We start from the raw sequence: 24,983 nt of genomic DNA, 5'->3' as shown, positions 1-24,983 counted from the left end.
TCATGAAGTACAGCGAAAAGCAGCCCATACGGTCATTTATGCTATACATTTTGAGGAGGAGTGTAACTATTGCAGTTATGAGTTAAACAGATGAAGAAAAAACAGACGAAAAATAACTTGAGCATGTTAAAATGACAGTCGATATGTGTGTATTTTCACAGATTTATTGACACGTTTGCATTACTGAGAGCAGGAAAGAAACAGGCTGCACTGGTGAGCAGTATCTTCATAATATCGTTTAATTAAAATAAATGATCAATAAATGAATCTGTCTTGACGGTCTTTACAAGTGATGGATTTATCTACACACAATATGAATTCCCAATTAGAAAAAAAAAAATACTACAAACTATAAAATAATCCATAATGTCCAACACAAGCGGGCTGTGTTCCATACGCATGTCTCTGAGACCGCCTGTAGTCCCATTTAGCAACTTGATAGCAACTATCTTTTTAAAGAAGCGCAAGCGATTAAAAAAAAATAAATAAATCAAGACTGTGATGTAACTGATGTGTTTTATGTTGTAGAATAAAACGTTAAATTATCTTGAGTTTGTGTTAGCATGAACCTTATTTAACTGTAATCCCATTGAAAAAACCCATTGACTTTGGGACGAGGGAACTGCTAATATGCTAACTCGCTTCCGGGTTTATTGTCTGATAATACTTTTTCCGGAGAAACTCTTATTTGTTTTATTTCGGCTAGAATAAAATCGGCTTTAAATTTTTTAGAAAACATTAAGGTCAATATTATTAGCCTCTTTAAGCTATATTTGTTTTCAATAGTCTACAGAACAAACCATCGTTATACAATAACTTGCCTAATTACCCTAACCTGCCTAGTTAACCTAATTAACCTAGTTTATCCTTTAAAATGGCACTTTAAGCTGTATAGAAGTGTCTTGAAGAATATCTAGTCAAATATTATTTACTGTCATCATGACAAAGAGAAAATAAATCAGTTATTAGAGAGGAGTTATTAAAACTATTATGATTAGAAATGTGTTGAAGAAATCTATCTGTTAAACAGAAATTGGGGAAAAAATAAACAGAGGGGCTAATAATTCTGACATCAACTGTACAGTTTAATCGCTCTCTATATATTATTTGTTGTAGTATATCTCTGTCATTTATTCTTCAGTTTATCCTTATTTTATTTTCACCATTATTGTTGTTGTTGGCATTATTACTATTAATATAATGATTTTACAACCTCTTGTATTTAGTTTATTACATGTAATTTTTTTATGCTCACTGTTATTTGCTGGGGGACGACACGGTGGCTCAGTGGTTGGCACTGCCGCCTCACAGCAAAAAGGTCGCTGACTCAAGCCCTGGCTGGGTCAGTTGGCATTTCTGTGTGGAGTTTGCATGTTCTCCCCATGTTGGCGTGGGTTTCCTCCGGGTGCTCCGGTTCGCCCCACAGTTCAAAGACAAGCGCTATGTGTGAATTGGGTACGCTAAATTGGCCTTAGTGTGTGTGTGTGAATACTGAGTACTAGGTTGCATCTGGAATGGCATCTGCTGTGTAAAACATATGCTGGATAAGTTGGCGGTTCATTCCGCTGTGGTGACCCCTGATGAATAAAGGGACTAAGCCGAAGGAAAATGAATGAAAAGTAGGAGAGGTTGTTGAGCATTTGATGGAGTTTTCTGTATGAACATAATGAATGACAGACGCCACAAAGAGCCAGAATCTCATCATTCCTGCAGATTACGGACTCAAGTGATTCAAGACAGATTGAGAAACCACAATAAATAAATAAATAAAAAAGTCCCCAACGCAACAAACAGCAGATGTGGAATATGGAAATGAATTAGAAAGCTCACTAGCTACATAAGAAATGCATGAAAGGAGATTAAGCTGCGGCCCGAGATTGATTCCTAAAGCCAGAATATTTTGCGTCCTGCAATAATGAGCCATCCGGAGAGTTTCAAAGCACAATATTGTGGCAAAACAACAAAGTCCCACAGCAGGACGTCAGGAGCGGCTCTGCCTGGTTTTGTCTTTGATTTATTGGATTGGGCGAGCGGATTCTTCTCACGTTTGCATGCTGGGATTGCTGCGCTCAATCTCAGTGCAATCAAGCCAATGAATGGATTTCCTGAAACGCTCACAATTCACAACGCTGGAACTGCAGAGCGGATACTTGTGGGGAAAGCTCACGCAAATAGGGTTTGGTTAGGATTGAGGTTAACTAGCAACAAAAGTTCTCTATTTTAAGGTAAAATGCTGTAAAATAAAAATATATTAACTAAAACTAATATTAACTACATTTTATTTTAATTAATAATTAAATAAATAAATTCAATAATAAATTGTAAATAATAATTCTTGTTTATTACAATAGTTATATAAACATTTTTGCAGATTTTATAAGCTGTAAATTTTATTTAATGAATAAAAATATATATAAATTGAAAGTACATTTTCAAAATATTAATATACAGATGTTAGCAGATATTAAAATACATAAAATATATAAGAACATAATATATATTTTTTACAATTAATAAACAGATTTTAGCAGATTTTAGTAATTGATAGTAAATTTAGTAATAAATTGTACATAATTATTTTCTACAATATTTATACACATTTTGCAGATTTTATCAATCGTAAATTGTAATTAATAAAAATTTATATAAATTGAAAAAAATCTTACAATATTAATTTACTGATTTTAGTAATTAATTGTACATTTTGCAATAATTTGTAAATATTTTTTTATAATATTAATATACAGATTTTTGCAGATTTTATTAATTAATTGTAAATTAATTAATTAATAAAATTTATTTAAATTGAAAATAAAATGTATTTTCTTTACAATATTAATATACAGATTTTTGCAGATTTTATTATTTATTGTAAATTAATTAATTAATTATTAAAAATTTATTTAAATTAAAATTTTTATTTAAATTGAAAATAAAATGTATTTTCTTTACAATATTAATATACAGATTTTTGCAGATTTTATTATTTATTGTAAATTAATTAATTTATTGTTAAAAATTTATTTAAATTAAAATTTTTATTTAAATTGAAAATAAAATGTATATTTTTTACAATATTAATATACAGATTTTAGTATTTAATTGTAAATTTAGTAATAAATTGAATTAAAAATATATATTTTACAATATTAATACACAGATTTAAGATAATATTAGTATTTAATTGTACATTTAGTAATCAATTGTAAATAAAAATATATATTACAATATTAATATACAGATTTTAGAAGATATTAGCAGGTATTAGTATTTAATTGTGACTAGTAATAAATTGTAAATGAGAATACATTTTACAATATTATAGAAATTTTAGCTGACTTTAGTATTTAATTGTAAATTTAGTAATAATTGAATATAAAATATATATTTACAAAACTATACAGATTTTAGTAATAAATTGTTAATGTAGTAATAAGTTGAATATAAAAATATTTTACAATAATAGTATACAGATTTTAGAAGATTTTAGTAATTGTAAATTTAGTAATAATTGTAAATAAAAATTCACTTTTTACAATATTAATAAACAGATTTTAGCATATTTTGGTAATTAATTGTAAATTCTGTAACAAATTGAATATAAAAAATAAACATTTTTACAATAAACAGATAATAGAAGATATTAGTAATTCATTTTAAATGTAGTAATAAATTGTAAATAAAAAGATTTTACAATAATAATTACAGATTTTAACAGATTTAAGGAATTAATTGTAAATTTTGTAATAAATTGAATATAATTTTTTTTTTTACAATATTATTTCCAGATTTTAGCAGATGTTAGTAATTAATTGTGCATTTAGTGATAAATTGTAAATAAAAATATATTTTATACATTTCGTTTGCACTAAAAGTTTGAATCTTTATTTTAATTTTAGGTAACATTTAGTAATTACCTTGTGTTTGTTATTTATTAAGTTATTAAAGTACATCAGATTAACCTATAACTGCACGTTTAAGTTTCTAATACATTTTTAAAGCCAATATTTGATATCAGACGGTCTCCTAGCATTTATTTTATTTCCACTGAGTGAATGGTGTAAATAGCTGGCGTTTGGCTCTGCCCTCAGTCAGTTTACAGCACACGCTCATAAATCAGCAGCACAGAATCAATAGGAATAAATAAGAAAGCAGCCCACGGGGACCAACATGAGCCCCCAACACCGACTTCAAGAGTTACTACAGTTTACAGCCTCCGTGCACCGTAAATAAAGACTAGCTGCTTACCAAAGATATGCATTTAAAATCAAATGAATCCTCTGTGGGCAAATGAAAGATGCTTATGATTGGTATTTCAGACCTTTAAACACAGACTAGATAATTACAGGTAATTTCATTAAATAACTATTAGTGCTGTGCGATGCTGGGGAAATATGTGATGTTGTCGAGTAGTGATATTTCATGCGATATAACGTTTCCCTAAACGAAAAGCTATTTTTATTAGCTTTTTATTAAAATATTCTCTAATTAAAATACTAAAATGAACAGTGAATATTGATGAATATTTGTGACGATCTAATAAATTCTGATCTAAAAACCTCTCAAAAAGCAAACATTTAAACAATATGAATGAAGGAACACTAAGGGCCTTATCATACACCTGGCGGAATACGGCGCAAGACGTGCATGGCACACTTTGTTGCTATTTCCAGACCACCGCAACGCTAATTTTCATGTTTTGCGCCACGTTGTTTAAATGGCGAATCCATTTGCACCACTTTGTGGACTCATGGATGTGCTGGTCTAAAACAGAGGTGTGTTAAGGCGCATCGCTATTTTGAGGAACAGAAATAGACTGTGCCATTGACCATCTAGTGTTAGTTATACACCTATACGGGTCCAAAATGCGTACACATTGCTTAAAACACACAGGATATACAATACAATACACAAATATCTTTACATATGAAAAAAATTAAAGGATTAAAATGTTACAAAAACCTCCATGCCTTCATGTCCGGGGGCTTTTTTCAGTTTCTTCATGACAATTTGCACGTGTATAATGTTATTATTATTGACAGTATTATTTATTATATGTGTAACCCCCGCCGGTTCTACACCACCCAATCCGCTCCGAGCTGGGATCGAACCGGCGACCTTCCGCATGGGAGTCGGTTGCTCTAAAAAGAAGGCTAAAGACCATGGCCTCTAGCATCTGTCGCCAGAGCATCCTTAGAGGTCAGAGGAGTGAGGTTTACCTACACAGCACTTACTAGCTGGCCTCCGTTACATATGCATATTTATATTTATTTTAGCAAAAACTAGTTTTGATTTGTCCTCCTGTCGGGTTTGAGAAATGTATGCGTCACTATATGGGGCATAAGAATAGGACGTGTGTCTGGATATAACTCACTCTTCATTATTATTGTTCATATATTCGTTTGTTGGAAATTAGAACTGAATTTAGAAATGTTTTCGAAACAAATCTGTGCTTAACAAACAAAAATAAATATGTAGAAAATGGATGTCTTCAGTGGAGTAAGTTTCCACCATTTTCCCATCCACGAAAGTAAAGGAGTAAAGAGCAAAAATAAAGTAAAGAGAAAGTAAAGAGGCTGAATGGAGGAGGCTCGTTCTTTATCCGCGTGCTGCAGATTCTCCGTTTAACGGTTTTCTCACTAGTGAAGCGTTCAGTTTTTCCATTTACAAAGTCCGCCATGTAAACAGCAAAATTCGTCATGGAACGAAAAACAACTACACCCCTTCAAACATTTATCAGCCAATCAGGATTAACAGCAGCATAGAATAAATTCAATTTTATTTTGTAGTATTATAATAATAATTTTTTTGTTCTAAATGATAAATGAAGCATCATATTTCTTTTGAACACAGATGCTGTAATCCTGCACTGCACTTGACTACACAAATGACAAACGGAAAGCATCTTCCTTGAAAAAGTGCAGAGCTGGACTAAATATGAGCCTCGGTGAACCTGCAAGCTGAGACCATGCAGAAAAACCCAATCATAATCAGTGCACAGATGAAAACTCAGTGTATTTAATTATACTATTACAAGGTAGTTTATAATATGTTTTTAATAGCTTATAATATAATAACATAATTAGTTTATAATGATAATTTTAATGCCCATTTTTAATTAAGTTGTGTATTATTTTAAAGAGGCCTAATATACCTTTAAATATCCCCAGAATGCTTCTGATGAAGTTTAAGCTCAAAACACCTCATTTTTGTGTGTCTATTTAAATGCAAATCATCTGCTGTTCCCTGCCCCCTTTCAAAAAAAAGGGTGGAGTCTTTTAGGACTGTGCTTGGTAGCGTTCTCACGATACAGGAATTCGGTACCAATAGATACTGAAATCGGGCAGTAGGGTGGCGCAGTGGGTAGCACAATCCCCTTACAGCAAGAAGGTCACTGGTTCGAGCCCCGATTGGGTTAGTTGGCATTTCTGTGTGGAGTTTGCATGTTCTCCCAGTGTTCGCGTGGGTTTCCTCCACAAGTCCAAAGACATGCGGTATAGGTCAACTGGATAACTAAATTGTCAGTAGTGTATGTGTGTGAATGAGTGTGTATGGACGTTTCCCAGTGATTGGGGTTGCAGCCGGAAGGGCATCCACTGTGCAAGACATGCTGAATAAATTGGCGGTTCATTCCGCTGTGGTGAGCCCAGATTAATGAAGGAATTAATAAATTATAACTTTTGCTTGCTAACTACATAACTGAAACATGCTAGATATAATACAGTTTTTTACTCAGAATTGGGGTATTATAAAAGTACTATAACGTTTTATAACTGGCGAATGACATGATCTAGTGGGTTGTCATCTGTCATTTTTACGGTGCATGTTCATGATTTCAGGAGGCGTGGCTTTGGACGGCAGGGGAGGTATTGCGTTTCAAGCATATTATGCTAACCGCTTAGCATTTAGGCAGATCACCGACTGCACCTTTAATTAGGCAAGTTAGGATAATGAGGCAAGTCATTGTATAACGATGGATTGTTCTGTATACTATCGAGAAAAAAAAAATCTTGCTTAAGGGGGCTAATAAATTTGACCTTAAAATGTTTTTCTTTTATTAAAAACTGCTTTTATTCTGGCCGAATAAAAACAAATAAGACTTTCTCCAGAAGAAAAAATATTATAGGAAATACTGTAAAAAATTCATTGCTTTCTTAAACATCATTTGGGAAATATTTTATAAAAGGCACAGGGGGATAATTTAAACTTCAACAGTATATAGAAAAAGGTATAAAAGAGAGTCGACTGACGTCTCTGTAACATCTGTTCGACCTTCACAACATCCAGATGCTGCAACCAGAACTCATCCATCAGTTTGTGTTGATCTGCAGGACGTCCTGCTCCCGGTACTGTGTTCATGTCCTAAAACAAGTGCTTTTTTAATGGGTCGACCTTGAAAGATTCACTTCATCCTTCTATCGGGACTATCTGATGGAGATTTGTGGTTAAATGTGGAGGTTAAATAAGAACGCAGCTACGGTGCATCATGAACCAGATGATGATGAGGAAGAAAATCTGTGTCAGCACATTATGGGCCTAGAAAAGATTCGGTTGGACCAAAGCCAAGATGCGAAGCAGGTTATTTTGAAGAGTATTTTGATCACAACAGATGTCTGGTGTTGTAAAGCCACAGTGTTTGCATGACCCCGTTTTCTTCTTGCACAGCCATTAAATGCCATCTATCAAAGCGATGAGAAACTGAAGCATATGGTCTTGTACACAAACAGGCCAGATTGAGTGCCCCGCTACTGGTTTTTAAAGCATTAGTGGCACAAATCCCGTGATTTTAGTCCTCTTTGATGCTATTATGTAATATTGATATAGGATCAACTGTCAGTTGTTAAAAAGTAAAATAAACAGTGATTTTTTTTCTCCGTCCTTTACTTTCTCAAAGGCATCCATCAAAGACCTATAATGACAGTGAAGTGAGATTAAAATACAGATTTTAATTATACAATATTTGTTGTCATAATTATGGTGAAATGTGTTGAGACACGAAACCTTGTTACAGCATCTATTCATCTACAATATCTATCTATCAATCCGCTTACTCATCCATCCATACAGTATCCATCAATCATTCTATCTGCAGTATACATCTACAGAATCCATCCATCCATCCCTCTATCTATCCATATATAGTATCCATCATCCATCGACAGTATCCATCCAACCCTCCATCTCTCTATCGATCCATCCATCCACAGTATCCATCCATCCATCCATCCATCCATAGTATTCATCCATCTATCCATATATCAATCCATCTATTCATTGTCTGTCTGTCCATCTATCTATGTATCTATCCATCCACAATATCCATCCATCCATCAATCTACAGTCTCCATTCATCCATCCATCCATCCACAGAATACATCCATTTATCCATCTTTCTGTCCATCCATCCATCCATCCATCCACAGTATCTATTCATCCATCCATCCATCCATTCATCCATCCATCAACAGAATCCATCCATCTATTTATCTATCCATTTGTCCATCTATCCATCCACAGTATCCATCCATCCATCCATCCATCCAATCTACAGTCTCCATCCATCCATCCATCCATCCATCCATCCACAGAATACACTCATCTATTCATCCATCTATCTGTCCATCCAGCTATCTATCCATCTATCCATCCACAGTATTCATCCATCTATCCATATATCAATCCATCTATTCATTATCTGTCTGTCCATCTATCCATGTATCTATCCATCCACAATATCCATCCATCAATCTACAGTCTCCATCCATCCATCCATCCATCCATGGAATACATCCATTTATCCATCTTTCTGTCCATCCATCCATCCACAGTATCTATTCATCCATCCATCCATCCATCCATCTATTTATCTATCCATTTGTCCATCTATCCATCCACAGTATCCATCCATCCATCAATCTACAGTCTCCATCCATCCAATCTACACAGTATTCATCCATCTATTTATCCATCCACAGTATCCATCCATCCATCCAATCTAGTCTCCATCCATCCATCCATCCACAGAATACACTCATCTATTCATCTATCTATCTGTCCATCCACAGTATCCATCCATCCATCCATCCATTCACAGAATCCATCCATGTTTTCATCTATCTATCTGTCCAGCTATCCATCCACCCATGCTTCCATCTACAGTATACATCCATCCATCCACAGTATCATCTATCCATCCATTCATCTATTTGTCTATCCATCTACAGCATCCATCCATCCATCGACATACTTATAATAAAAATAATAAGCAAATATAGCTTTATTGTAATATTTATTACAATTATTATTATTATTATTATTATTATATCATTTACTACAATTATTATTCAATTTATTAAAATATTATTATTATTTATTGTAGAAGGTAAATACTGAATATTTTCAAATTCAAAATAGTTCACTTAAATACAGCTCAAATTAAATACTATTTAGTATGATTTCTAAGTTGACTACTTAAATTTCAATGAATTTTAAAAATTTACTTCATTTAAAGATTTAAAAAAATAATTATTAAATTCTAATTGAATTATTAAACTCTAATTGTCTCTAACTGAACCCCCCTCCCCCTCCTCCCCACACACAAGTCCAAAAGACATGTGGTATAGGTGAATTGGGTAAGCTAGATCGTCCATAGTGTGTGTGTGTGTATGAGAATTTGTGTGTATGGGTGTTTCCCAGTGATGGGTTGCAGCTGGAAAGGCATACGCTGCGTAAAACGTGCTGTATAAGTTGGCGGTTCATTCCGCTGTGGTGACCCCAGATTAATAAAGGGACTAAGCAGAAAAGAAAATGAATGAATATTTTTGTATTTTTATTACAATTTTTTTTCTTAAGTACCAAGTTTTCTTCTGTACATCATCTAAAAAAAGGAGCATCGCAAATAAACAAATTAGCAGCCTGATGGTGTTATAATGATTATTATACAGTGAAATCATAACTGTTAGATGGACTGGACGGCACTATGATCTACATATAAAACAAAGATAGTATTGTGCTGTAAACGCTGAACGCCACGATGAAAAAAATGACCATCTTTAGCACAAAACAATGAGAGAAACCTCATTAGACACAGCCGTGGAGGCTAAATGTTAGCTGACCTGTTTCAAGCACAAAAGCGTCCTCAGGGTGTGTCGTGTAAGCATGCGTTTGTGAAAACATGAGCACATGAGTGTGTATGCACGTGTGCACAATCCCTCACACACACACCTGGTGCACAAACAACACTAACAGCACCAGATGATGATCAAAACACTGACGTCCTCCAGCACATCTGGGTCATGATTGAACAACATCACTGTGGAGCGACAATACTGACATTTGCAGCAATGTGATATCATAGACTAGCTACACTCACTGGCCACTTTATTAGGTACACCTTACTAGTACCGGATTGGACCCCCTTTTGCCTTCAGAACTGCCTTAATCCTTTGTAGCAAAGATTCAACAAGGTACTGGAAATATTCCTCAGAGGTTTTGCTCCATGTTGACATGATAGCATCACGCAGTTGCTGCAGATTGGTCTGCTGCACACCCATGATGTGAATCTCCTGTTCCACCACATCCCAAAGGTGCTCTATTGGATTGAGAGATCTGGTGACACCCACAAAATAGCCGCTCACTGGATATATTTTTTGGACCATTTTCTGTAAACCCTAGAGATGGTTGTGCTTGAAAATCCAAGTAGATCAGCAGTTTCTGAAATACTCAGACCAGCCTGTCCTACATGAGAATAATAGTTTGATTGCAGTGTTTACTTCAATAATGCCATTAATATATGCATGCTGCACATGTCTTAATTCGATTTCTGTTTAGTTCAGTGATGACTTTAGTCGGATTAAGGTCAAAAAAAATAATAATAATAAATAAATAAATAAAATAACTCTCAAAGACTGATATTTAGTCATTATTTGGGTAGCACACATACTCTGAATGCCTTCGGCAGAATTCAAATGAGCCATTTTAATCTAGATTAATTTTAAGATTACAGTGAGATTAATCTAGATTCAAAAATTAATCTATGCCCACCAATATCTATCTATCTATCCATCCATCCATCCATATATATATATATATATATATATATATATATATATATATATATATATATATATATATATATATATATATATATATATATATATATATATAAGAGATATCTATCTATCTATCTATCTATCTATCTATCTATCTATCTATCTATCTATATATATATATATATATATATATATATAATTATACTTAAATTATTCTGTTCTCTGTCATCCTAGGGTCACCGTGAGGCGGTGAGCTCGGGTGCGAGGTCACTTAAATCGCTGCTTGCGGCTTTAAATCTAATATAAAATGCCTCAAAGCAAGAAATAATATGCCATTCATAAAACAGAAAGAAAACATTTTGCAGTGTTGTTTAGCATTAGTATTTGTATCAGCAGTACATGTAAATAATATCCACATGGCGGTTTGGTGAAAGCGTTTTGATTTAATATATGGAGTTTTGCGGTTTGCTGCAATCTATCCTGTGGTGTGTAATTGAGTTGAATGGATCATGCTTACTCTGGTGTCTTGGACCTGCTCTAAATGCACAGTACACAAGCGCAGCGCTGACGAACAAAGACGGCAGCTGAAGTAAACCACTCTGCATTCACTCCCAAACGTCCCTCTACTGCTCGCCCTGGCTGGACACCCGAAACGTTGCCCTCTGAATGCAGGAGTGTCCTGTGAGGGCCACACACACTGAGAACTAGCTATGGTAACACTTTAAAATAACGCTCTATTAGTTAATGTATTTACTAACATGAACAAACTATTAGTAATAGAATAATAAATAACTTAAGTGTTTGTTAATGTTAATGTTATTTAAATTAAATAACGTTAGTTTATGTATATATAATATGATTGAAGTCAATTATTACCCCTCCTTTCAAATATTTCCCAAATGATGTTAAACAGCAAGGTATTTATCACAGTATTTCCTATAATATTCTTACTTCTGGAGAAAGTCTTATTTTGGCTAGAATAAAAGCAGTCTTTAAAACTATTTTAGGGTCAATAATATTACCCCCACCCCCGATTTTTCCCATAATCGACCACTAGTTTTAAGTGTATATCGCCAATCCCCGTCATTAAGAATGCAATGTAAAAATGGCATCATGAAGACTTCACCAAATAAAAGCCAAGCCAGCACGTCACTGCTGCTGATCCTGGAACAGTTGCGTGAAGGGCAGATTGCATCTCCTTCTCCACATGACTGCGAGGACACGCTGCGCGAACAGTGTGTGGCTACAAATGACGAAATCGCAGAGCTTCAGCTGCGGAGCAAACACATGGATCTCAACTCATCCCGCTGATGAAGATGACGAGTCAATTAACAACATTTATCTGCTGGAATGACCTTGTCAAGAAAGCTTTCTTAACGTCTGTCTATAGGTGACGTAACCCTTTTTTAATTTTTCCCTGTCCTGATTAAGTCACATCCTGCATCCTGACCTGCCAAACAAAGAGATCCTGACGGTGTTAAATTAGGGGGCGGAGCTATCTGATTTTCTGACCAATGGCAGTGTTTTTAAGAGATAAGAACTTTAGGGCACCTAAAAAAGGCATGGACAGAACTACAGGGCATTCAGTTGACTTTGTTTGTTTTCATAAACGTTTATTTTTTTATCGACCACCATTAACAAACAATTATAAATACTTTATCAGATCTACTGCATATTACTGGCTGATAATACATTTCCATTTATAAGCTAAACATCTCTTCGGCGTTTATTTCACATATAATCCACGCGCACACATAACGCTTGGCTGAACAAGCCATGTTTTGCTCAATACTAAGACACAAGATTGTATCATTTTAAATATTCCAGTATCAAGATGTATGGAAATATCGATATTCTATTGGTGGTTTACGAAGGACTCTCCATAGGTGTAACATATTTTGTACAGAGCAAACACCCTACCTCTACCCCTAAAACTCACAGGAAACAAGTCGCAAATTTAAATGTGATTAAGCGTTTAAATTCTGAAGACATAAGACATGCCAACTTAAACCAACTTAAGGGGACGTTCACACAGAACACATTTTTTCTTTCCAATGTGATACTTTTATTGTTTTTCAATGTAAACGTTATTGACAAGATTGTATCAGTTTACATATTCCAGTATCAATATGTATTGAAATATCTTTTTTTTTTTTATAACATGTTGGTATTGGTGGTTTACGAGGACTCTCTATAGGCATAATGTACTTTGTACAGTAAAAAAAACTTTTATTATATACCCTTACCCTACCTCTACCCCTAAACCCAACCCTCACAGGAAACAAGTGGCAAATTTAAATTTGATGTGATTAAGCGCTTTGAATTACGAGGACACAAGACATGCCATCGTTAAACCACCTTAAGGGGACGTTCACACAGAACATATTTTTCCTTTCCAATGTGATACTTTTTTATAGTTTTTCAATGTAAACATGCGATTGACAAGATTGTATCGTTTTACTTATTGCAGTATCAATATGTAAAGAAAATATCAACTTTTTTGACAGTGTTTATATTGGTGGTTTACGAGGACACTCTATAGGCATAATGTGTTTTATACAGTTAAAAAAAAAAAAAAAAACACATTATATGGCCTCTACCACTAAACCCAAAACAAGTGGCAAATTTAAATTAGATTTTAGCGCTTTGAATAACAAGGACATAAGACATGCCATTGTAAAACCACCATAAGGGGACGTTTGCGCACATATTGTTCCTTTCCAATGTGATACTTTTTAAATGTTTTTCAATGTAAACATGCAATTGACAAGATTGTATCGTTTTACTTATTGCAGTATCAGTATGTAAAGAAAATATAAACTTTTTTGACAGTGTGTATTGTGTTTGTATTGGTGGTTTACGAGGACACTCTATAGGCATGATGTGTTTTATACAGTAAAAAAAACAAAAAAAAACAAAACAAAAAAAAAAAACACATTATATGGCCTTACCCTACCTCTACCCCTAAACCCAAAACTCACAGGAAACAAGTGGCAAACTAAAATTAGATTTTAGCGCTTTGAATAACAAGGACACAAGACATGCTATTGTAAAACCACCATAAGGGGACGTTAGCGCACATGTTTTTCCTTTCCAATGTGACACTTTACTATTGTTGTTCAATGTAAATATGTGATTGACAAGATTGCATTGTTTTACATATTCCAGTATCAATATGTATCGAAATATCAATATTTTTGACAACATATTGGTATTGGTGGTTTACGAGGATTCTCCATAGGCGTAATGTATTTTTCTATAAGCAAAACGTTTATTATATGCCCTTACCCTAACTTTATCGCTAAACCCAACACTCAAACGTGGCAAATTTAAATGTGAATAAGGGTTCTGAATTAAGAGGACATGCCATCGCAAAACCACCTTAAGGGGACGTTCACACAGAATGTATTTTTCCTTTCCAACGTTTCTATCGTTTTTCAATGTAAACATGCGATTGACAAGATTGTATAATTTTACATATTCCAGTATCAATATGTATCGAAATATATATTTGATACATACATGATATTCTTGATAACATAGGCATAATGTATTTTATACAGAATAAACGTTTCTTATATACACCTTACTTCAACCCCTAAACTCAAATCACGTTTAAATTAGTTGTTTCCTGTGAGGTTTAAGTGTTTTGAATTACGAGGACACAAGACATGCCATCGTAAAAACCAACTTAAGGGGACGTTTACACCGAACATGTTTTTTCTTTCCAATGTGATACTTTGTATTGTTTTTCAAATGTAAACGTGATTGAAAAGATCGTATCAGTTTACATATTCCAGTATCAATATGTATCGAAATACCTTTTTTTTTTTTTTTTAATAACATATTGGTTTTGGTGGTTTACGAGGACTCTCTATAGGCATAATGTACTTAGTACAGTAAAAAACCTTTATTATATACCCTTACCCTACCTCTACCCCTAAACCCAACCCTCACAGGAAACAAGTGGCAAATTTAAATTTGATGTGATTAAGCGCTTTGAATTACGAGGACACAAGACATGCCATCGTTAAACCACCTTAAGGGGACGTTCACATTTTTTTCCCTCTCCAATGTGATAATTTTCTATTGTTTTTCAAATGTAAACATGCGATTGACAAGATTGTATCGTTTTTAATATTCCAATATCATTTATCGAAATATCAATATTTTTGATAACATGTTGGTATTGGTGGCTTACGAGGACTCTCAATAGACGTAATGTATTTTATACAGTAAAAAACTTTTATTATATGCCCTTAGCCTACCTTTACCCCTAAACCCAACCCTCACAGGAAACAAGTGGCAAATTTAAGAGTGATTTAAGTGGACAAATCAGAAAAACTCGGAAGTGGGACAATCATAGCAGGTTTCTGTTTACAGGCGCTCAGTGGCTGTGTCGGCATACCATCATGCTTTTTTTTTCAAACTATTCCATCGCATTTTTAGTTTTTAGATGCATTTGGTGTTAATAAACCCTAATAGAGTACAACTAGGTCACAGCCATGCCACAATCCCACTCATTAACACACAGTTGAATAATGGTAGAGGGAACAGCATTTGCCAAATGAACACTGACATAGCAAACATTATATCCACATAACCAGTCATCGGTCTCCATTATTCTTGCCTTGTTAACCGTTGGTTGCTAGGTTACCAATACTTCAGTCAACTGCTCTAAAAACTTGATGGAAAAGCACAATTTTTTTTTTTTTACGAATTTTGAAAAGATTTGCTTCATGTTAGGATGAAAAGGCATAATTTAACACCTCCCAATCCTAAAATGAACACTGCGATGAGGAGGAAGGGTGACATGGTGGGCAGAATTCTGTAATCAGCACCCCAGAGATAATTAGGAACGAGTATTGTATTTGTTTCAGGAAGAGAGATTTGTTCTGAATTGTGTTGTTTCTATATATTGCATTTCTTCTGTGAGGTGGTTTTGGAAATAAGGTTAAATGTCAATAATACGCATATAAAAGGATGTATTCAGCACACTCACTGAGGCTGTTGGCTCATGGTGCGAAACGCAGCAAACGCTGAACAAACGTCCGGGATCTTCTCTCAATGGCGAGCTCTAGTTTGTGCTAGATTGAGGACACTTCACTGACTCCAGACCTGAGAAAGAGAAAAAAAACAACACACACAGAAAAACCACATTATGTTCAAACAATGCAAACATAAAATCTAATTAGCAACTACGGAGTGTGTGTGTGTGTTGTAATGAGTTTATAAATGCATGACGTCTCGCTCAGTCGTGACAGTTATCATTGCGGAGGGATGAAATTGTCGCTTATGCAATAAAATCAATGAAGGGAGATATTGGATCCGTTATGAAATCAAATACTCTCTTAACTTCACAGCTTTAGCACTGACCTGCGACCAAAATTAAGAGGAGAAGATAACGTTTAAAGCTACAGCCTATACCACACCAGGAAAACTGCACACACCATTTAATGCAGTATTAAATATCAAAACAAGATTAATGTATTAGAATAAACCTGGAGACAAAAAAAGGACATTAGAAACGAATCACATCTTAGATAACGTAAAGGTGTAGCGTTAGCCCTAAGATTAATATTATGATGACAGAAAAATCTATTTTCTGAAAAAAAAGATAACAGGAATAAAAACAGGAAGTGAAACATGTAATTTTAGTTCACATCTTCATTATAAAATATTAAAAATAAAGTGTACAACACACAACAATAAAAACACATTAAAATAGCACCATAACAGTAGTATTTCATATAAAAGGAGTGCATATAATCTGTCATAAGGTGCTTTCACATCTGTGGTTCGGTTCATTTGGTCCAGACCAAGGGCAGCAATGATACCTTTTCAATGGTCCTTTTCACATCACACTGATTGCTTTGGTGCGAACCAGTTGAAAAGAACTAAAAATGCAGTCATGTGACAAAATCCACATCACTCATTGGCCAGATGTTATTGAACGTATTTCCTAAACTGCCATTTGATTGGTGAGAATTAACGTGCAGGAAAATGCCAATGAAACTGGAAGTAAACAAACCGGCAGACACAATATGTCTCTTTTTAGGAACGACTGTGCTGGCTGATTGTATCCCTGCTCATAGTATACTATATAGTTTGTATCCATTACTTTAGACATACTATACATTTTGAGAATGAAGCACGGCTGCGGCTGGTTAACGATGCTTTAATGCGTCGCAAACGACGAAGGTGCATCTCAAGTCACTTCAGGAGGAGGCATTAATTTAGCTAAACTGCGACATGCTCATCTTCCGGAAACATTAGCAACAATACATCAGGTTATATTTTTCCCTCTGTCGATCTGTTTAAAATTGTTGGTAAAGCGCTGTCAAGAAATATTTTTCCACCTGGAGGAAACCCACGCTAACATGGGGAGAACATGCAAACTCCATACAGACATACCAACTGGTGCAGCCAGGACTCGAACCAGCAACTTTCCTGCTGTGAGGGGACCGTGTTAACCACTGAGCCACCGAATGTAATTATGTTTGAATAGATTATGTGATAACAAAATATATGTATTAGGTTGTATGGCATTAATAGACAAACCAGCGAACGGATCACATTGTAAAACATCTGAAATCTAAAATCCCTCAGCCAAAAACCACCATCAAAGTGTACTTATACACAATGTATCACACTGTCCTAACTACACGCGGCACTTCTACAAGTGGTAAAAGCTTTCTTTTAATCTTTTCCATGTTAAAAGGAATTTTTATCCTGACCATCACTGACGTCATTGCGCATAATTTCTATGTTAGAAACGGCTTCTATTGCTGTGACGCCACGGCTGAACAACAGCATAAACCACCATAACAATGATAACCTCAGGTACTGATTATGGGCTTTATTCAGTGTTAAATTATACCAGTGAGTTTGAACACAATTTTAGTTGACACTTAAAATCGCCACAGATCTTAAATAAAATAACTAGCAAACGGCTTGAAACTGAAAGTCAGAACAGTGACAACATCAGTCACTCAGTTGCCCATGTACTTTTAATAATATTAAAGAGGTTCAATGTATTGATTATAAACCTTTCCATTTGGTTAGGAGTGCAGTGCACTATTCCAGCTTCTGAACGCCTATAGTATTTAAATGTTTCCGTCGTGTCGCATAGTTTTTGGTGCAGACAAATTTCTTGTTGCGTTGTGTGTGGTAAGCACATTGTGTTACACCGCTAAAAGCCACCGCTGCATTTTGTTTTTATCTTCTAAGGTGACGTACTTTAATGTATAAGAATAAAGGCCTACAGGGTCTTCTCCAGCAGCAAATTTCATTTTTATTTTAGATATTTGGTGCCAATTTAAAGGAAGTGATGACTTTGTTCTCCTTGACTCATTGATTGCAAACGGTGCTTTACCCACAAATAACTTATGCGAAATTCCTGTTTTGCGCATAAACCTTTAAATGAAAACATAGCTAATGGCTGCTCGAACATTCTTCAGAATATCTTGTTTTGTGTTCAACAGAAGAAAGAAATGCACTTTTGGGGGAACTACCCCCTTAATAACAACATCAACTCAAGTCGATTGGAAAAAAAAAGAGGTTATTATTGTCCAAACAGCATGATTTTCATCAGGGTAAGCATTACAGCAAACTCAGACTGCCTGCGATTGCCCTTTTTTTTCTCTCCGTGTCAAGGTGCGATGAAGTTGTCAACCTCGCTGTGGACGGGCATCGATAAACAGAATGATTGGTTCACTGGCGGCTTCAATCACCGAGAGCTTCATTTACTGGGAGCCGCTTGACAAACGCTGGTGTCTGAAACTCTAGCGCTTTCTGAAGAGGTATTAGCGGCGGCTGGGGGATGAGGTGAAACTAGTACACAAGACAAATCATATTAAGCCAAATAAGGCTCGCTGTACACAGGTCAGTGAGACAGAACGTCTGAAGAGACGGAAGTGGGACGAGGTTGAGGACGCCAGAACTCGGTTTTGTGCTGTTGTATAAGTCAGAGATGCTGTTTGATACTTTTGCTAATGAATTAAGTGACAGTAGAAAAATATATACACAGTTGAAGTCACAATTATTAGCCTCCTGTGAGTTTATTTTTTTTTTTATATTTCCCAAATGATGTTTAACAAAGCAAGGAAATTTTCACAGTATTTCCTATAATATATTTTCTTCTGGAGAAAGTCGTATTTGTTTTTTTTTCGGCTAAAATAAAAGCAGTTTTTACATTTTTTAAAACCATTTTAAGGTCAAAATTATTAGCCCCTTTAAGCTAATTTGTTTTTGATTGTATAACGACGGTTTGTTCTGTAGACAATTACTTGTGTAATTCCCCTAACCTGCCTAGTTAACCTAGTTAAGCCTTTAAATATCACTTTAAGCTGAATCGTATCTTTAAAAATATCTAGTCAAATATTAAGTGCTGTCATCATGAAAAAGATAAAAGAAATCAGTTATTAGAAATGAGTTATTAAAACTATTAAGTTTAGAAATGTGTTGAAAATTTTTTTTTTTCCATTAAACAAAAAATTGGGGAAAAAAATATAGAGGAGGGGGCTAATAATTCTGACTTCAACTGTATGTCTACGTTAAATAGTTCATCCAAAGCTAAAAATTCTGTTACTTTTACAAGACTTTCATTGTTTTGTTGAACATAAACCAAGATATTCTGAAGAAACTCGTAGCCAATGACTTCTTTAGTATTTGTTTGGAACGAAACGGAAGTCAATGGTTGCAGGTTTCCAACATTCTTCAAAATATCTTCTGTGTTCAACTGAATAAAGAAACAAACAAACAAAAAAAATTGGGTGTTTTTTTTTGTTTGCTTGTTTGAGTCTTTAGGAGTCCTTGGCATTAGCAGACATTGTAACAATACATAATGAATGGTAAATATTAGTTAACAGTTGTGATGTAATAAGAAAGTTAACTTAAAGTAATTAAAAAAAAATGAAGCAAATGAAGTAATAAAAAAACTTAACTACAGTGTTCTGTATAACCTCTCTTTTCAATTCATATTTTTTTAATAGGAAGCTATACAATATTACATTTGAGCATATCCATTAGATTAGTCAGTACTAAAGCCAAATCTAGAGCTTATCTAACATAACTTATAACTTACAACAATGGTTCAAAAACTAGTACTCCTAAATTTATATGGGTGAACATTTTTAAATTCAAATTTAAAAAGAGGAAGAATCAGGAGAAGCCAAAAATGAGAAAAGTTTAGTTGCAATTTTGTAGGTTGTCATTTTATTTTGGAGATTTTTAGCTTCAATTTAACTATTTGGTGACTTAATTATTATTTTAATAAATATCAGTTAGGATATAACTAAATATTAGTCAAATGAATCGGTTTTGTTTAAATGTACCAAAATACATTGCCTATATTCACTGAGAAATTGATAAAAATATTCATTTTCAAAATTGGCTGTTCTCTATGCTGAGCACTGTATTGAAGAAATGTATTTCACATTTATTTACGATGATACATTTCTGTGTTCTGTAAATTATTATTTATATTTCATCGAAAAGCATATTATATATCCTTTAAGTTTCTACAAAAAGAAATCTGAAAATTGTTCAGTAGTTTCACAAAGGAACAGAGAAAAAGTAAACAAACCTATTGTAAACTGGAACTGTTAATTGGCAACTTAATTATTATGATTATCCACATTTTATAATCAAGCAAGCTCATTTTAACAGGCTAACTTACTTATTTACTCATCTAATTGCTTTTTAATGCGTGACATTTTTTAACATTACATTTTAAAGTATTTTGAACTATTTAAACAGTATTTTCCTCTAAAATGAAATTTAAGAAGCTATTTACATTGTATTGCATTTATTTATTTTTTAACAGCGTGAGCCATGTTGTCATAAAAGACTAACATGGTTAATTCATTAAATCTTTTTCCTTCGACTTCATCTCTGATTTTTCAGAGGTTACCACAGCAAAATGAACCGCCAACTATTCCTGCCTATGTTTTACGCAGCGAGTGCCATTCCAGCCGCAACCCTGGGAAACACCCACACACATTCATTCACACACATAAGCTACGGCCAATGTAGCTTATTCAATTCACACATAGCGCATGTGTTTGGACTGTGTGGGAAACCAGAGCACCCGGAGGAAACCCCCGACAACACGGGGAGAACATGCAAACTCCACACAGAAACGCCAACTGACTCAAACCAGTGAACAGTGCTAACCACTGAGCCAGCGTGCTGCCTAACACACAGGTAGTTAATATAATTAATAATTTCTTAATGTCGGTCCTGGTTTCCACTCATATTTAATTATACACAAGCTACCGATCTCTTCAACTTAATATAACATTTGTTAATCGCCATCATTATAATAACGATCGAAAGAATATAAAAATTAACTAGAAAAGCAAACACTATAGGTCAAAGATGAGATGTTCGGTTTTGTTGCCTCCATCAAATTATAATTACTAAATGTTTCAAATAACTGTTTTTTGTAACAGATAGTCAAAATATGGGTGAAATAATCATCACTCACAACAACCTGCCCTCAAAATATAAACAAATAATAGTAATTAATAGGTCCAATTGATTAAAAAGATTACACTGACATATGGGTGAAATATAGTGGACAATTTTAAAGCTTCTAAATAATAATGAATTGGTGTATAGGGAATAAACAGAGTCTGTTAAATGTCACCAAATGATTCTTGTTTATAATATTTCTGACAAGACTTTTTGGTATAAACTGTACTGTACTGTAATTTGGTATAAACAAATGTTCTATTAACTATCCTTTGGGAGTTTTTTTTTGTATATCTTCAAATATAAATAATAACTTAAGCTACGAATCTTATTTTATGTCTTCATGCCAAAAAAAAAACCTTAAGGAGTTGGATTACCAGATTTGAGACTAGCAAATCATGTTTGCCGATTAATCCCAATGTCTCCTATTCAATTTGACCATCATATCATTAAATACCACTGCTGCCCTAAATAAAATGTTCCCTTCTAAATTATGGCATACATTTTTTAGCGATCTGAAAAAAAAGTTACTTTATAACTTAATTATGCAGTTTCATTTTTATTTTATTTTAACTGATTTGTAACAATATTAATGAATAAAATGCTCAATTTCATTCACATGAACAGTAGATTAACAGTAAGTCTCAAAGACTTTTTAAACAAAATACAACGTACGATGTACAAAATACAGTTTTGTATTCGTGTTTATCATATTTTTTATTAAACCGTGATGAACAATAATAGTTACCCGTTTTGCCGATGAACTGTTCGATATCCAGTGACCGTTATTGTTGCTGGATTTTTAAGCAATAGACTCGCGTACAGATTTAACATACAAACATCTGTTATTATAACATTTACTGAAACAGATTGATTACCTATATGCAAATAAATACTCACATTTAACTTTCAAACATTTTCTTTTCCACCTTTTTCTTTTGCATTCAGTAGCAGTTGTACACAAGAAATTATGCTTGCTGTTTGTTCACACTACTTATTTAAAAACAAGCTGAAACACAATGTTGTCTTGAGTTTTTTTGGGGGGCACAACTTAATTGTTTTATCCACTTAATGTTCAATGTTCAATCCACTTAAAAATTTGTAACAACTAACAAGTTATCTTAATTCCTTCATGTTGTCCCAACAGAAATCGATTGTGTGGAACCCAGCGTCTTTGACAGTGTAGGGTACTCTTAAATCTATAGATCCCCAAAAATTTTAATTAGCTTTTCATTTACTTACACTCAGTTCATGCATTATATGAATGACATTTTCTTTCCGTCTTAGAAATAAAGATGACTTTAAGCTCAAACCCGCGATCATTGGTGATTCTGAAAATCCCCACTGCTATTAACACTACCAGTACACTTTATAAAAAAAAAATAAATAAAAAAAAAAAAAGGGGGGGGGGGGGGTTCTGCGTTAAATTTAAACAAATAAATTCTATTTAGCAATGGTTATCTTAATTTGTTTGTTTAAAGTCAGACCAAATAAATTATATACAGCCACTTAACTTAAAAAATTGAGTAAATCCAAGGAATCCTCTTTGAATAATTTTTTTCAGTGGTAAAAAAATGCTAATGTAGGCTAAATAAAATACCCGAGACTCCTTAAGATACAGTGAGGAAGCAAAGTTATAAAATGATTCACAATTTGGAGCTCAAGCTTCTTGTTGCATGACAGCGTACATATGCACAAAATATGTCCTAAATAAAATATGCTTAACTTCAAAATTACAGCATGACACATTTTAAGCATTACTGTGGTTTCTTGCTAATTAATTTAATCATGGTTTATTCAAAAACGTATGAATTTATAAATATATTCAGGATAAAATGCTCAGTTTTCATTCACATTAAGTTCAAGTTCATTTATGAGGACCAAAGTGCTGTACATACACTGTAAAACTCAATAAGTTAAGGTAACTCAAACTATTTGAGGAAACCGACTGCAACAAACCATTTAAATCCAAGGAATTATCTTTGAATAATTTTTTTCAGTGGTAAAAAAAAATGCAAATGTAGGCAAAATAAAATACCCGAGACTCCTTAAGATACAGTGAGGAAGCAAAGTTATAAAATGATTCACAATTTTGAGCTCAAGCTTCTTGCTGCATGACAGCGTACATATGCACAAAATATGTGTTGTATTGTTCATCAAAGTGGAGCATGTGCCTTTTCTTTTTAGGCTTTAAAACAGATGTATTTGGTGCACAATAACCCAAATTTACTTTTTAGAGATTCTCAAATTCAAAGGGTACACCATCATACAATATCCTCTGTTATGGCATGTTATGATTTCAACTTAATCTTCTTAAATGTTCTTCAGGAGTAGGAAAATAAAACATCTACATCTTGGATGGTCTGAGCGAGTACACTCAAAAAATAATAATTTGGCTGCTTGTTCAAACTACCCATTTAAAACAAGCTGAATAAACGATTCATGGGTTTTTTTTGGGGGACAACTTAATTGTTTTTATAAATAAAGTGGATTGAACATAAAACAATTAAGTTAAGTGTGTTAGAATAACGAAGTAATTTTGTGGAACCCAGCATATTTTAGTGTCATTTAACTTTAAAGGGTTGGTTCACCCCCCCAAACAAAGAAAAATGTCCTCAATTTACACACACTCAAGGGATTCTAAGCTTTAATGATTTTCTTTCTTCTGTTGAACACAAAATATTAAAAAATCTTCTGTAAATCTTAAAATATAAATACTATTTTAAGCTATAATATTTATATTTACATTTTTATATATATATATATATATATATATATATATATATATATATATATATATATATATATATATATATATATATATATATATATATATATATATATATATATATATATATATATATATATATATATATATATATATAAAGCTGGATTACCGAATTTGACACTTTGTTTGCAAATTTTTGAAAATTATGCTTACTGATTAGTCCTAATATATCATATTCAGGTCAACTATCATATTTAATACCACTGTTGTCCTAAATAAAATACGTTTAATTTTTAAATTATGACTTGACACATTTTAAGCAACTGGAAAAGAACCTTACTGTGGTTTCTTGCTAATTACATTTTATTCAAAAACATATGATTTTAGCAATATATTCAGGATCAAACGCTCAATTGTCATTTACATTAAGCTCAAGTTCATTTATGAAGCACATTTAAAAACAGCCACAAGACTGACCAAAGTGCTGTACATAAGATATAGAGACAATTATAAAAAAAAATGTCCTCACTATTTACAATGAAGTGGTTCTAAATAAATTTCTTTCTTCTGTTGAACAAAAAAGATGATATTTTGAAGAATGTTTTTTGAAAGTTTTCTGTAAATCTTAAAATATAAATACTATTTTAAGCCATAACTTTTACTGCTTTATGTAAAACCGTATAGAGTTGAATTACCTGATTTGTAGTAATGTATCATATTCAGGTTAA

At 33.4% G+C, this 24,983-nt stretch overlaps 1 protein-coding gene across 1 annotated transcript in view; it reads right to left on the bottom strand.

The window, feature by feature from the left end:
* The window catches only part of tmem266 (transmembrane protein 266), a 92,235-nt gene that overhangs the window by 63,878 nt on the left and 3,374 nt on the right, over positions 1-24,983 (bottom strand). Inside the window, exon 2 of the mRNA XM_056451495.1 lies at positions 16,054-16,169. Within this exon, the coding sequence (XP_056307470.1) occupies positions 16,054-16,070 (17 nt within the window). The 5' untranslated portion in view covers positions 16,071-16,169. The remainder of the gene's footprint in view (positions 1-16,053; positions 16,170-24,983) is intronic.

Source organism: Danio aesculapii, chromosome 25 (genome assembly GCF_903798145.1).
Source record: "Danio aesculapii chromosome 25, fDanAes4.1, whole genome shotgun sequence".
NCBI lineage: Eukaryota > Metazoa > Chordata > Actinopteri > Cypriniformes > Danionidae > Danio > Danio aesculapii.
The sequence above is the reverse complement of the archived record's forward strand: the minus strand, read 5'-3'. Positions and strand labels throughout refer to the sequence as shown.